General features: G+C 41.5%; 2 protein-coding genes across 2 annotated transcripts; both read left to right on the forward strand.

The window, feature by feature from the left end:
* The first annotated feature begins 113 nt into the window (after window positions 1–113).
* LOC116726587 (glucose-induced degradation protein 4 homolog) lies at window positions 114–3,194 on the forward strand. The gene is made up of 6 exons (XM_032573363.1): window positions 114–488; window positions 826–885; window positions 1,506–1,613; window positions 1,681–1,782; window positions 1,861–1,991; window positions 2,285–3,194. Exons 1-6 carry the CDS (start codon window positions 300–302, stop codon window positions 2,346–2,348), a joined length of 654 nt encoding a protein of 217 aa, XP_032429254.1. The 5' UTR covers window positions 114–299; the 3' UTR covers window positions 2,349–3,194.
* Window positions 3,195–11,027: 7,833 nt separating this feature from the next.
* noxo1b (NADPH oxidase organizer 1b) lies at window positions 11,028–14,596 on the forward strand. The gene is made up of 8 exons (XM_032573360.1): window positions 11,028–11,193; window positions 11,264–11,344; window positions 11,470–11,542; window positions 12,057–12,240; window positions 12,309–12,505; window positions 12,795–12,899; window positions 12,982–13,099; window positions 13,555–14,596. The coding sequence occupies exons 1-8, from the start codon at window positions 11,119–11,121 to the stop codon at window positions 14,135–14,137; spliced, it is 1,416 nt and encodes a 471-aa protein (XP_032429251.1). The 5' UTR covers window positions 11,028–11,118; the 3' UTR covers window positions 14,138–14,596.
* Window positions 14,597–15,852: the final 1,256 nt, after the last annotated feature.

Consider the following 15,852-nt stretch of genomic DNA (forward strand, 5'->3'; position numbering starts at 1 on the left):
TCAAATGTTCACGTAAAGTCTTCCGCGGTTTACTCCAATCAGCGTTTCCGATGTTTGGGACGTGAATTCCGTTGACCAATGAGAGAGGCTGATGCTCCCGGTCAGAGCGCAGCGACGAAGTCCACTTTACTTCTCGGGCAGCTTGGTTAAACTGTGCCGCGGCGGAGATAAACGGGTGTTTGGATGTTTTTGAACAGATCCAGCGTTTCTTTAGCGGTTTCTAGAAGCGACTGGAGTCCTTCGCCAGCACGGCTGCGGTTGGTGCCTGCGGTTGGTGCCCAGCCAGCGAAGCAGGAGACATGCCCGTCCCCGCTGGATACCTCAGCGACTTCCCTGCGGCCTTCACATCCTCGGCCTCGCTTATCCCGCCGCCGCCGATAAACACCCAGCAGCCGGGCGTCGTCACCTCGCTCCTGTACAGCGGCTCCAAATTCAGGGGCCACCAGAAAAGCAAAGGAAACTCTTATGACGTGGAGGTTGTGTTACAGGTAGGGAAGTGAAATGTTTGCGTGTGAATGTTTTGGTGTAAATGTGACAGAAATGTGGTGATGTGTCAATCTGACGCGGTGATGACTGACAGCTGGAGAAAAACAGATCTGTCCCGGCCTGTCCTGAACTAACTCACCTAGCTGGGGGTGTAGCAGAGCAAACTTCTGCTCTTCACTAAAAAACACTATAGAATCATTTCTAATGATTATTTAATGCGGTTTAAATGTTGATAAGTCATTATTAACAGTACGAACAGCAACAGGCAGATTTATTTTGCTACATAAGTGGATAGAAATGAGTAGTGGAATGAAAATATTCTCTCTTTCTCTCTCAAAGCATGTGACCATGGAGGATTCCTACCTGTGTGGCTACCTGAAGATTAAAGGATTGACAGAAGTCAGTGCTTCTTCATGTTTGTTTCCATACCAGCAGACAGAAAAGCTGCTTTTTTAAAAACATATCTAAATATGTCTGTTCACATGGTCTGAAAGGTCATTCACATGTCTACAATTTACTGGCTCTTCAATCCATCCTTTTATTCAATTATTTCACTTTTCTTGGTGGATTTTCAGGTAAATTATAAATGTTTGAATGATGGTGATAAATTATAAATGGATGATTGAATCCAAACTGCCGTGTTCAGGAGGCCAACATGTTTCAAAACTCCTTCATTTATCCCACAGAGAAATTAAATTTTGTCATAACTCATAAAATCCTATGATCTTCAAAGAATCTCCAGTAGCAGTCAGTTTTGCAGCAAATCCAAAGAAGCCTCTGACTGAAGACTGTTGTTGTATGATGGTTTCATGGCCATCACAATATGCTAACAGCCTGTTAGCGTTACTATTCCATAGCAACATGACTGATGGACAAAAACCCAGGATCTATTTCAGCTAATGGGAAATTGAAGGAGCTTTAGCTGAACAAAAACCTTCACTACCTGTCTTCCAACCATTTCACAAAGTGTTTAAAACTGTTATGTAATTAGGATGCCCCTCCCCTGCTTGTTTATGTAGGAATACCCAACACTGACCACCTTCTTTGCTGGAGAGATCATCAGCAGGAAGCGTCCGTTTCTCACCAGGAAGTGGGACGCAGATGAAGACGTGGATCGTAAACACTGGGTATGTAGAACCTTTTAAAACTGTCTGGCGTCCACAGACATCCCATAATAATCCGGTTTCTGTTCAGGGGAAGTTCCAGGCCTTCTACCAGTACGCAAAGACCTTCAACTCTGATGAGTTTGACTATGAGGATCTGAAGAGCTCCGACTATATCTTCATGAGGTGGAAAGTAAGCTGGAGTTTAAAGGTGGGTCCGGTCCGGTTCTGTTCTCCTGCTGCTAACAGTTCTCCTGGTTCTGACCCCCAGGAGCAGTTTCTGGTTCCCGATCACACCATTAAGGACATCAGTGGTGCTTCCTTTGCCGGTTTCTACTACATCTGCTTCCAGAAGTCCACGGCGACCATCGAGGGTTTTTACTACCACCGGAGCTCTGAATGGTAACGCCTGCAGTTCCAGTTATCCCAGTTAGGCTGACCAGTGAAACCAGTGTCAACATTAATACAGTTGTTACAGCTGATAATAAATGTATTGGATATATTTATCTACAGTGAAAGATGACCAGAACCTTTTCTAGGCTAATGCTAACAGATGTTCAGTCTGTTGTGATAGGACTTGTTGATGTTTCGACTCGTTAGCGCTGGTCCGGTTCTGCTGTGGTCAGAACCTGTTCTCCTGTTTCTGGGTTCTTGGTCACAGACTCTTCATGCAGTGTTCTGGTTCTGCTGTCCAGGTACCAGTCCCTGAACCTGACCCATGTTCCTGAGCACAGCGCCGCCATCTACGAGTTCCGGTGACGCCTCGCGCTTCCAGGCACTTCCTGTTGGACGGGCAGAGGGTCCAAAGCTGCAGAGAGGACAGACGCTCCCACTTCCTGAACGGCTCAGTGAATGTACGGAGGAGCCTGGACGGACCGGACCGGTTCCTGTAGAGTTCCCCTTCCCTTCGTTTGTTTCACTGCCTGGTTTAAATGCTTGGCTCAGCTTACCGAGACACGGACCGGATCGGTACCGGCTCTCAGAACCGTACTGATTTCAGAACCAGTCCGGTTCCTTCCAGAACCAGCAGCTTGCACACACTGAGCGGGTGAGGACTCGGGTCCGGTGTTGGGTCTGAAACAGCAGGAATTCATTTAGTAATTTTGCTCTGAGGTTGAGGAGCGAGTGGTGCGTTCAAGAGACAGTACAACCTGGGAGATTCCAGCTTTGCTTTGTTTTGGTCGTGCTGCTTTCTGGGACAAACTGTTGTGGAGTTCCTTCTGTTCTCCATCTCTGTGTTACCATGACGCCCACAATGAGGGTTTTAGACAGAAGTCAAGTTTTAACAGTGAATTTTTGAGCCAAAATAATCCTATAAAGTATTAAAGGAGGAAATTTATCCGTCGGCATCATCAGATGATGCACCCCACAGCTATGCAACTCTAGAGAAAGCAAATGTTAGAGGTTTCACACTTTATTCCTATAATATATAAACAGATTTATCTTCATTAAAGAGACTATTTTTGTTAAATCGCCTGCCCCCCCATCATGTTTCTCTATAATGCCATGGTTTCCACAGCGCCACCTACCTGAGGGTGTTTGTGAGTTAAGGTTGGAGTGAGTGTAAAGAGTGACTATTGGAATCAAAGAAACATTTAAAACCTGCTTCTGTGTCTTTTATCATAAATTAATACATATCTATATGATACATTTATCATGAACTAATGTATATTTTCCAGTCAAACTATTGTTGCATTTATTTTCCAAGATGAACTGATGTTCCCTGAAGGGGTTGGAGCAGAATCCACAATGAAAGCCTCGCTGCCCCCTGCTGGCGGGGCAAAGCTCTGCTGCGCTGCCCCCTTTCCTGATTAACACTAATTAATTAAAGTTTATCTGAAAGGGACAGACAAACAGAACAACGGTTCCCTGTTTGTCAGTGTTTAGAGCAGGGGTGTCAAACTCCAGTCCTGGAGGGCCGCAGTCCTGCAACCTTTAGATGAGCCTCTGCTGCAGAACCTGAACAGAATAATCAGGTCATTAAGGCTCTGGAGACCTGAGCTACACCAGGAGGTAATGAAGCCGTTTCATTCCAGTGTTTTGTACCTGAGGCTCATCTAAAACCTGCAGGACAGCGACTGGAGGCCTGGAGTTTGACACCTGTCCTGTTTAGAGCAACAGCTAATTCACAGCACTTGTCCCTCGATGGGCTTTTAAACAGTACATCTTAAAACTAGGAAAAATTGAAATATTCATTTAAAATAGCACAACATAAACACAATCATGCATATAAAACAGTGAGATATAAGAGTATGGATGCAGTTCTGTTTTTGACATAACCAGTTTTTTTAACAAAAACTGGTTACAGACAGATTAGATATCTTCTTATGATTATTTTGGAGTCGCCACAGTCAATAATTTATTTAATTTAAATTTCACACTGCACATTGATCATATGACACACTGGACACAATATTTATGCCAACATGAGGCTGTCAGGACCTGGAGCCCCAAAATGTTCACAGGGGAAGAAAACAACATATTCCTTCACTTTTCTTTCTAGCTACATAAAGAAGGTTCACTGTAAATATAGTAAGATTAAAAGGATTTTTAAGTAAACAGAAAACAAAGTGTTTCAGAAGTAGGTGAAGTTTCTAAATGCTTTTAGAAATCAAAATATGGTGGTGAGTTAAAGGCCATTTAAAGGTTTTCTGGGTCTGCAGAGGCTCAGCAGATCAAATATCAGATGAATATTCATGAGATTAATTTGGCTCAGCGAGCAGAACAGAGGCTGCGCCGCTCAGTCCGCCCGCTAGGTGGCAGCACAGTCTGCTCTGCCTGCGCTGGTTAATCCCGACAGCTGGACAAACCTCAAACATTTCAGTGAGATTTTCTGAGAAAACTAAAAGCATCAAATAATTATGAAAAAATAACGCATGATTTTATTTTTTCCAAATTAAAAAAGAATAAAAATGTAAAGTTCAGATAATCTGAAGAAAACCTGAGCACAGATCTATACTGAACGTTTCACTCTACAAAACAGGCTCTGTCCTAACATGGTGGTGGCAGCATCATGCTGTGGGAAGATGGATGGAGCTAATTGAGGAAAATCCTGGAGGAAAACCTGGAAATGAGTCGAGACAGGGTCAAAGTTCAGCTTCCAGCAGGACGAGCAGCCAGAGATGTTAGAGTCATGGCCTAGTCAAAGTCCAGACCTGAATCCATCTGTGAATCAATGGAAAGATCTGAAACCGGACTGATTCCTGTCAAAGCCATTTAGTTTTAATATTCCCAGATTTCCTTTTGTTGGTTTTCCTTGTTTTGTTGTTTCTTCGTTATTTTCACTGATTTTCTAACCGAACGTTAAAAACTAAATTATTTTACAGAAAAAGCAAAATCCAAATCAACCGCTTCAACATTCTTACAAACTTTACAAAAACATAAAATAAATTACCACACAAACTATTTGAGCAACATGGAAACCAAATTAAAACAAAGAAATAAAAACTAAATATTAATGCGATTCATGGATTCATTCACATTTTCATGACTTGAATATTTCAGACTCAGTTCTGCTTGGTTTCATTTTCTGAGACATTCGTGTCTCTGAGTCAGAACTGGGTCCGAACCAGATCAGAACCGGGTCCGAACCTGTCAAAACTTTTCACAAATTAAATCATGGCCTCTTGTCTGGAGTTGATGTTTGATGATTTTATTTAGGGGCGTCTGCCTGGAGGGGCTGCGGTTTGTGTTTTGGTCTGTCCTGTTTTCAGACGTTTCGGTTCTGGATGATGAAACTGAGATATTTCTGGCCCACAGCCTGATGCTGCCATCGCCGGACCAGACGCCGCTTCCTTCCTGGCGAGTCGCCAACAGCAGGCTGAAAACAGCCTGAAGTATTTTTGGTATGAGAATCATTTAATTAATAAACTGAACTTAAAGCAGAACTTGATAACCACTTCATTGTTCCTGAAGTGCTTTGTGTGAACCGGACTGGTCAGACTGGTCGGACTGGTTTGTAACTGGACACATTTACAGTATTTGATTGTCGGGAATCGCTGCGCTGCTCTGACTCACTGCAGGTGAAACGTGGGGTTGGGTCTATTCCTGGAAATGAAGGACGCAGAATTATTTTCATAACCAGAAAACAAATGCCTCAGGAAACGCCTCCATGATGAAGAGCGACCTGCAGGTCAGAGGTCAAACCTTTCATAAAGAGCAGCTGAGTCATTTTCAGGCCAAACAGAGAGAAGTGGATCTGTGTCGGTCTTAATGATCCGGTTTCCAGGCAGAGAAATCCAGTTTGATCTCTGGACTGTTTGGGAAGCGTTTGACTCATGGTGACCTTTGGTCTGACCTCCTCACCGTCATCCTGGGCCACCAAATCAAGGAAACGCAGCTCGAGAAAACAAATTTACCAAGCAGCTTCCTTCAGGGTTTTCATTGTTTCACAAGCAGTCAGAGCCGCGCCTGTACCTGGACAGAAAACATTTTTATTGCACAGACGAGAAATAACGGCTGCAGCACAGAACAAAAGGTGCCAGCTTCACGTCACGTCTTTTATTTCCTCGGTAGCCAGACGTTATCTCTCCTGCAGATTAAAGTGACACTAAAACAACTCACATAATCAGAAAACAGGAGCAACAACTATTTCACTTCCATCTTTTATCAGTTATGGTTTTAATTAAAACTTCCTGTACAGAAAATGTCAGATAAAGTCCTAATCTTACAAATTAGCTCTGCTAATTCTAAAGCGCTACATTAACATGGTCTTTTATCAGAAGCTAATGCTAAAGCGCTAACTACCACCGTGTTGATTCCCAACGTGCGTCATGAGGACAAAAAGGCTTTCAAAACGATTCAGAAATATGAATATTTGCATTTATTTCTTTAATTAACTCCTGGTTGTTTGTTCATGTAAGTGCCGTCATCTTCCTTTGATGTTTGCTAGAGATTTGCTCAATAAGGTTGAATGAAAAGGAGATAAAACCAAAAGAGGAAACGGAACCGCTGCTTTCAGACTTCAAAATAAGAGCACAAGTAGCCATCTAACTAATGGTACTGATCGCAAATGACGTCAAAATACTAAATTTAGAACAAGGAAGTTCCCTGTTGGGGGGGAAACGTCTGAACAGCCGATTTAGTTTGATCGCCTGATTCGAGTTATTAATATGTACAATTTATTGCCCACCAATAGTTGTTTGTTAACCACAAATAAACTCAAGAAGAAGAACTGTTTCATAACGCCAAGCTGATATGGCGGCAGTGTTGTTCACCAAACTGCGACAGGAGATTTAACCGATTCACACGTTTTCTGAATTAATATTTAATAGGAAAAATTAACGGAAAAGCATTGACGAATCAATATTTTTACCAAACTGATTACAGAGCAGGAACTTGATAGAGAAGGCCCAGATAAGTTAGTGCTAGCGAGTGTTAGCTTTCACACTGTCCGTATCCAGAAAATAACTAACCTTTGAACCGACGCTGCCTTCTTCCTGCTCACTTTGAGTTTTCTGCTTTTCAAGCATTGTTTAAGTTTGTCCGCTCTGAGCTTCTGTATGGGAGAATATTGAGACGAAGCTCCTGGGACACCAAGTCCACCTCGCTGCAGGTGTACTTGGGACAGACCGCTGTCAGTCTCATAGCTTATTTGGAAATGGGACCATTGCACTCCGGAAGGAAGGGGGCGCTATTTCCTATATTATCCACGGTCTCCCGTTTTTATTTTCTTTTAAAATCTGTGATATATTTTCACCTTTAGGGAGGATTTTCACTCTCAGCATGTATTTGAGCTTCTCTCTTTTATTTACTTCAGCTCAGCTCACAGTTTTTAACAGATTCTGTAGCTTTCTGTGAACTTTTAAATCTGCTCCTTAGTTGCATCTTTTCGGGTCTGATACTGCCTCTAGTGGCGTGGTGATGGTAACACAACTAATATAATTACATTACTAAATCAGAATACCACAAAGTCTTTATTATTTATTATTAATCCCGGCATTATTGGCACCATGAAAAATTAATTTTCTAATAAAACACCATACTTTTTATTTTCTTAACAATGTAGAGCTAATTAAATGACATAAACAAGACCATTACACGTTCTGAATAATATCTACCTCTCTTCATCAATTATATAAAAGAAATAAGGAGACATGAAAAGCAACATAATAGACTATAATAAAAACCATTTACAATGTATGCATAAGAAACTTAATTAAGCAAAAATCAACAACAAACAAATGAATTAGGTTCACAGAGGAATAACAGCCCTGGTTCTTACAACCAGGGCTGTTAAACAGATACAAGCAAAAATTCACATTTTTGCTTTTACAGTGTCATACATATTATTCTGAGACACTTTGTGTTGGTAGAGTTTTATACAGAAGAAAAAATAATATGAAACTATTTAGTATATTATGGTGGAAACTTTCTTTTGACTCTAAAGTGATAAAATAAAACGCATTCATAGAATCACAATATCAACAATTTTTGCATCGAGTAAAAGACTTTGCATGCTATAGATAAATGTTATCATTAAGTTTGGTTAAGAATGGAAACACCTGCAGTGTTTTTAACTGCTTCCTTCTAATCAGCTGAAGAAAATGAACAAATATGAAGATTAGATAGAAAAAGTGAAATTATGAGCAGGTTTGATCTTTTCTTTATTTTATTCCCTTTAAATGTTCCAGAACATTTTAGATTTAAGATAAAAGCTGGTAAAAGATTAAATTAGTTATTCAAACCAGCCTCTTTTATTACATCATAAATTTACTGTAATTATCAACACTTTCTGGACAACTGAGTCCAGAACCAGAGCAGGTCAAAGGTCATCCTGAGTGCCAGGTATCAGCTGCTGCTGCAGAGGGAGGAACAGGTTGGTTTTTACTCAGATCATCTCCAGGTTCATATTAGAGATAATCTCAGAACAGATCCAGATTAAATTATTACGGCAAAAATTTCATTTATTTCAACATGTTTTGGTTTTTTAGGTCAAATTTATTACAAAAGCCTCAGATTATGGAAAGTTAGGGTCAGACGGCGACGTTTATGGAGATCAAATGTTTATGACTAAACCTGAACTAAACCTGAACTAAACCTGAACTAAACCTGAACTAAAACTGAACTAAACCTGAACTAAACCTGAACTAAACCTGAACTAAAACTGAACTAAACCTGAACTAAACCTGAACTAAAACTGAACTAAACCTGAACTAAACCTGAACTAAACCTGAACTAAAACTGAACTAAACCTGAACTAAACCTGAACTAAAACTGAACTAAACCTGAACTAAACCTGAACTAAACCTGAACTAAACCTGAACTAAAACTGAACTAAACCTGAACTAAACCTGAACTAAAACTGAACTAAACCTGAACTAAACCTGAACTCAAAGATGTTTCTCAGCTTCTCTTTCCTGGAGTTTCTGACAGTGACATCACTTCCTGTTCCATCAGTCATTGTTGTGCTGAATGAGGCTGGCTGGAAAGGTCTAGCATGGATGACCTTTGACCCTCTGACTAGGAGGAAGTTTGATCTGCAGTTTCCCAGCCTGACAGATCTGAGCAGGAATCACCATCCTCCCCATCAACTGGACTTTGACTAGGCCATTCTTTCCTGCAAATCAGCTTTTATTGTGCTTCTATGCCAATTACCATGCCATAAAATTTGAAGACTTCGTTCTGTAGTTTGATTTTATCTTCCAGTCCAAACTTTTATCACTCAACATGAAGTTACAGAAAAATCAACAATAAAAATCCCTTTTATGATAAATATTTAAACATGTTTATTACAGACACAACATGTTTGACTGCAGCAGTGAGAAATACAGATGGATGTTTGAAAGGTTTGTGTTTCCAGATGTTTCTGGTGAATCTGTTGTTTCTGATCTCGGCTGATCAGGTCAGAAAACCTTCAGGTATTTTATGCTTCCAGAAAATCAGATCATGTTTGAGAAGAATGCAGAACAATAGAACGCCTTGTATTGCTGAATACTGAATGCAGATCCAGTCATTCCTCTCTTTTGTTCTACAGCGGGAGGGAAACCAGTAGCCAAACTGGTTCTGCTGGTTCCCAAGAATGACTGGTCCAGTGGGTCGGGTCTGAACTCTCATTTCTCTAGGGGTTTATCCTGCACACATCCAGAGTTTGAGTTTGTTCTTCTATTCTCCCTAATAATAATAATAACTTTATCTAAGCAGGTTTGAGATCAAAAATCGGTTTTTCAAAACAAAGTGAAAGTTTTCTGATGTGATGAAGATGATAAAGTCTAGACGCTGCAGGCTCTGCTGCAGAAAGAGATCAGATTACAGATCAGTTCTGTCAGATTAACTATGAAAACTGCTTTAGCAGACAGTGATGAGTTATGGCTCAGATAATAATTCATCAGATAATCTGAGATCTGCAACCTCTGCAGTGCAAAACAACTTCAAAGCAAATGTGTTATTTTTATTTTCATGTCTGGAAATAAATAAAAACAAGAGATTTGCAACATGGATGTTTTTCCCAAAAGCATAATATAGTTTAAAGGCTAATGAGAAGAAAAACTGAACGATTAAGCAAATGCAAAACTTGCATGTTATTATTATATCTATACTTAAAATTATTTATTAGAGCCAAAGATACAAAGAGCCAAACAGCCGCAGGGTGGAGACCCCGCTGTGATCAATAATCAGTCAATAATCAGAAGAAAGTTTGACCAAATTTACCCCAAAAACAGAATTTATTTGATTAATTTACAAACCTAAAATCCAAGTGAAAGATAATTCCCATGATGTCCAAACCTCACGTGTTTCAGGTTCAAAGCTTCACAAACCCGACATTCAACGCCGCAGCACGTGCCGCCTGTGTGTGTGTGGGTGTGTGTGTGTGTGTGTGTGTGTGTGTGTGTGTGTGATAAATGCTGGCATCCCTTCACAGCAGGGGCTTCACATCCACCTGATGAGAGCAGCGATAAGCCCTTTGAAGAAACACCTGCTAACACACACACACACACACACACACACACACACACACAGGTGAGCGGTTTTATTGGCGCTGGATGACAGCAGCAGTGATGTCAGCGGCTGAATGTGATGAATTTATGTTTTCATCATTTATTGAAACAATAAACTAAACTAGTTTATTTATGTTTGAGCTCAGTTTTAAATATGCTTCTTCTTCTTAACATCATTTTATTTTTTAAATCTTTTTCAGATTTTACTTTTACCTCATTTTAAACATGTTTTCTTTTGTATGAAATATTTCAGGCTTTATATTTTCGTCACAGCCGCCATGTTGGTTTTAATATGAACGATGGTTTGAAACATTTTTGTTTCCTTATTCTTCTGCATATTCCGTCTCATACAGCGGCTGTTTCCCGGTTGGAGATGTTTATGGTCTCTGCTGCAGGTTGGTGCCTCACCTGTGTGACGTCATCCCGCGGTGCTGCTGCTGCTGACGCCCCGCCCCCCTGCATCCTGGCTCCGCCCTCTTTGTTTCACATAACTAGAGGAGATGCGGCTGCTGGAGCTTCACATCCTCACCTTCATCCTCCTCATCCTCAGCGGCAGCCACTGACCTCAGAACCAGAACCAGAACCGCGGCAGGATGACCGGAGATCAGCGCTACGTCATCAGCGTCAGGTTGGTTGGAGGAGTCCGCAGAGAGAAGCCGAGACTGAAGGTTGGTTAAAACCTCACAAAGGTTTTATTTATTCATTTCATGTCAGAAAATAATCAGCTCTCCTCCTCAGACCTTCATGCTGTCCGTCCTCTGGTCCGATGAGTCGGAAGTGATCATCTACAGGTCCTTCCAGGACTTCCGGTCATTTCATGTAAGTCAGGAAAAATCCGAGCTGCAAACCATGAAATCATTTTCGTTTTTATTTAGTTTATAATAATAAAAAGAAATTAAAAACAGTCAAATAAAAATCATTTCAATACTAAATTTCTCCAACAGACGCAGCTGAAGAAAAGATTTCCAAACTTTAATCCCTTCAGGAAGAACGACAGGAAAATCCCAAAGTTCTCCGGTGAGCAAACAATAAATCCAGCCTGGAGAAGAAAATATAGAAAATGTTTTATGATCTTATGATTTATGACAATAAAAGTCAGTAGGTGGAGAAAAAGGAGCAGTTCACCATTTTTACAGATTAGAACCTGGATCTGTTTTATAAGGAATTAGTAAATCTAGTTTTCAATAAACTCATTAAAAACAAATAAAAATAGAAACTAAATGTTGAATTAAAGCATCTGAAGATAGAAGGATAAATTCAAACATTAATGAAAAGTTTATTTATTTCAGTAACTCATTAATTCGAAGCTGTAAAGTTTTTATTTGTGATGATTTATTACTTATGATGAAAACATTCTCGATGCAGAAAATAATCTTTCATGTTTGCTTTATGTTATTTAAAATAACTGACCAAACGAGCCTCAGCTGATTGAGATGTTGAACATTTTTCATCTGCAGATTGTTTCATCTTTAGTTGATTTTATTAGATTTGTTCTGGTTGTTAACTGGTTCTGGTTCTGGTTCTGGTCCAGGGAAGGCCCGGCGCAGCAGCCTGCAGCAGACCGGATCCAGGAAGTCGGTGAGGCAGATGAGCTTCCTGCAGAGTTACTGCGAGGACCTGCTGCGCTGCGATCAGACCGTGACCTTGAGTTCAGAGGTCACCCGGTTCTTCACGCCCAGAGATCACGACCTGCAGACGGACTTCACTAAGAACACGTAAGTTCTGGTTCCGGTCGGGTTCCGGCGGCCGCTTTGATCCGTTTCTAACACGTGGTCTGCTGCAGCGTCATGATCCTGATGTCTGACGAGGCGCAGGACGCAGCGGGCGGCGCGCGGCGCCAGCAGGTGGACAGCGTGACGCATCCGTTCGTGACGCAGACGTACCGCTGCGTGGCGCCGTACGAGACCAGAGACACCAAGAATCGGACCTTTAAGGCGGCTGCCGACGACAAGCTGGACGTCCTAATCAAAGACCCGGCAGGTCAGATGATGAAGCTCATCGTTACACTGTAAAAACTGAACAGTTGTTCCAAACTAAATATTTAATGTGGAGTTTTCAAACTAAACATTTTGCTCCAAATTAAATATTCAGCTAAGAAAATAAATATTATTTCCCAACTAAATGTTTAGTTTTCAAATTAAATATTTAGTTTGGAAAATAAATATATGGCTCAATAAACCAAATTATTGCTGTTAACATTTTACTGTGTACAATATGAGTTGAGGCCACGGCAGCAGCATGCTAACTGCTAACTGCCCGTTGCCTGCAGGGTGGTGGCTGGTGGAGAGCGAGGACAAGCAGTTAGCCTGGTTTCCGGCGCCTTACCTGGAGCTCTGTGACGAGGAAGAGGAAGAGGAGGGAGGATTCCTGGGAGGTGAGTCACTCTTCATCACCTGGACCGGACTCTGTCCAGAACCTCCTGAGATGTTGACGGGTGGTCTGTGTGTTGCCTTCAGGGTCCCTGTACTGCGCCGTGAGGAACTACTCCACCTCCAAGAGCGACGAGGTGGGCGTGGCCATCGGCTGCGTGGTCGAGGCGCTGCGCAAGTCTGACGACGGCTGGTGGCTGGTCAGGTACAGAACCACTTCAGAACCACTTCAGATCATCTTACAGAACATTTAAATGCATTCAGAAATGAACACATTATTAAATACATTTTGAAGTAATAAAATCAACACTTTATTTCCTTACGCCAGTGACAGCGCCCTCTAGTGGCGGTTTGGTCAAACATGAGAATCGGTGCAGCGGCTGGATGATCCGCGGATTATTTTCTAGATTAATAACTTGATATTAATAGGAGATTTTAGACCAGAACCGAACCGGTGGAGTTCTGGTGAACAGATGAACAGACTGAGATGCTTTTCATTTGAAATGTTTATGTGTTCACAGTTTCCGGCTCAAACGGCATTTTAAATGAGTAATTACTAAATTAGAGGAGGACTATTTGATTGATCGATGGGTCCTGATTGATCGATCGGTCCTGCTGCTCTGTGTTTGTCAGATCTAACTCTGACTCCGCCCCCTCCAGGTGCGGCGGCAGGGTGGGCTACCTGCCCTCCATGTACCTGCAGCCCTACAGCAACCCGCGGCGCGGGCTGCACGGCCGCCACCTGCACGGCTCCTCCCTCAACCTGGCCTCCAGCGGCGCCCGGGGCTCCCGCTCCTCCCAGCCGGTCCAGAACCAGGAGCCGGGCTCCAGGCGGGGGTCCGCGGTGCCGGAGCGGCTCCCCAGAGCGCAGTCCCTGGACGTGCTGTCAGAGAGCTGGCTGCAGGACGCCGCCGCGCCATCATCATCATCATCATCTTCATCAGCCGCATCCCACAGCAACGACTCCATCTTCTCCAGCTTCTCCTCCAGCAGCGCCTCGTCCTCCTCCAGCCTGAGGGACGAGCCGGGCCGCACCGACCCGACCCGCTCCTCCAGGTCCAGCACCGGGAGCTCCGGGTCGGCCGGGTCCAAAGGCAGCGAGCCGGGCCCGGCCCCCGGCGTCCCCCGCAGACCCGACACCCAGGAGATCCTGGTGCGCTGCAGCACCATGACCCGCAAGGCGGCGCTGGCCTCCAGAACCCGGCTGCAGCCGCAGGCCGACCCGGTCCACAGCCGGCTGTAGAACCGCTGCTTTGGGACTGAGGCACCGAGTCTTTGTTATCATATTAATAACTAAATATGGACTCTGGGGGGCGCTGTTTGTCCAGTTACACTGTAAAAAATGAACAGAAATAATTGGTTGCCGTCATATTTCCTCCATGTTGCTCCAACAATAACGTCACAGATCCAAACTAAAGATTTAGTCATTTTTTACTAACGTGTTACAAACTAAATATTGAATTGACCGGCTGTGTATTTTATCATTTTTCCTGTGTAACCATAGAAACGGCTCTTTGTATCACAGCAGACTTTATATGTTTCAGCTGCTCAATTTGTAGCTTCAGTGAAGCAGAAAACCTGATTGAACCTTTGATTCATTTCATCTCTTCCTCTTCCTCTTCCTCAATCAGATCAATCAACCTGTTTGAACTCACATTGTTTTGTTTGCTTGAAACAATAAAGGTTTAATATTCAAACACAAGTTTACACAAACTCCGTAATATTTCAACAGGATTCAGTTGATGATGGAAATCATCAGGTCACAATTATACATACCCCCACCAAACATCGGTTCAGTTCAGTTCAGTTCAATGTTCGGTTCAGTTCAGTGTTCGGTTCGTTTCAGTTCAGTGTTCAGTTCGGTTCAATTCAGTTCAGTGTTCAGTTCATTTCAGTTCAGTGTTCAGTTCGTTTCAGTTCAGTGTTCAGTTCGGTTCAGTTCGGTGTTCGGTTCGTTTCAGTTCAGTGTTCAGTTCAGTATTCAGTTCAGTTCAATGTTTGTTTCAGTTCAGTGTTCAGTTCGTTTCAGTTTAGTTCAGTATCAAATTCTTCAATCAGTTTTTATCTGCACATCTTCAGATTTCCGTCAATATAAAATCAAGTTATATTGATAAACTTCTTCCATAAAAAAGAGAATAAAATTACATATAAAAAGAATAAAAAACGAAATAGCAGAAAAGTTTACAATACATAAAAACACATAATGAGTATAAGAATCGAATGATGAGTTGCATAATTAATGATGCCATAAGATAAGATAAATCTTTATTGTCATTGTCACAAGGACAACGAAATTTAAAAGGTGCCATCAGTCGGTGCATATGCTTAAAAACAAAAGATAACTTCTCACAATTCACACTCAATGTAAGAATTAACAAATAACTGGTAAAAAACAAAACAACTAATAAATAAGAACAGCCACATTCTCACATACATCATTTATGATGATTAATGGTTGTTTTTGATTGCATCTAGTTTTGTTATTGTATAATTTTTGTTATTGCATAATTTTATTTTCTGAAATGATTTTAAAGCTTCATAATCCGAGATTCAAAACCTGCAACATTTTAGAGACAGAAGCTTCAGCAGGAAAGATTTATTTCCTTATTTATATTTATTCAAATATAAAATCCTCACAAAACAAAACATGAAGCATTTTATGACTCTGGTATGTTTATATTTTATGGAGCCAGCTTTTCCACCAAAGCGTTTTTATTAAATTAATATTCACCATTATTGCTGCAGATGTTTTAGGAGACGTTTGTTTAATCGAATCGTTTTATTTTTATTTAATGTTGTGACTAAAGATGCCTGCCTCGGTTTAATGCAGAAGGAATATTAAAGAAAACTTTTTTATTCAATATTAAAATATTTTTCAATCAATGGGAAAAGAAAATAATTCTGATTAGGAAAAATCTTTGTGTAACTTTTCCTAAAAATATTTTATTCATTCTGTTT

This window comes from Xiphophorus hellerii, chromosome 10, assembly GCF_003331165.1.
Source record: "Xiphophorus hellerii strain 12219 chromosome 10, Xiphophorus_hellerii-4.1, whole genome shotgun sequence".
NCBI lineage: Eukaryota > Metazoa > Chordata > Actinopteri > Cyprinodontiformes > Poeciliidae > Xiphophorus > Xiphophorus hellerii.

Bases quoted from the DNA above. Each gene is read 5' to 3' on its own strand.
- LOC116726587 (XM_032573363.1), top strand. From the start codon at position 300: ATGCCCGTCCCCGCTGGATACCTCAGCGACTTCCCTGCGGCCTTCACA. The intron at 886-1,505 runs GTCAGTGCTTCT...TTGTTTATGTAG, and splicing joins AGATTAAAGGATTGACAGAA to GAATACCCAACACTGACCAC. The intron at 1,783-1,860 runs GTAAGCTGGAGT...TCTGACCCCCAG, and splicing joins ATATCTTCATGAGGTGGAAA to GAGCAGTTTCTGGTTCCCGA.
- noxo1b (XM_032573360.1), top strand. From the start codon at position 11,119: ATGACCGGAGATCAGCGCTACGTCATCAGCGTCAGGTTGGTTGGAGGA. The intron at 11,194-11,263 runs GTTGGTTAAAAC...TCTCCTCCTCAG, and splicing joins GAGAGAAGCCGAGACTGAAG to ACCTTCATGCTGTCCGTCCT. The intron at 12,506-12,794 runs GTCAGATGATGA...CGTTGCCTGCAG, and splicing joins CCTAATCAAAGACCCGGCAG to GGTGGTGGCTGGTGGAGAGC.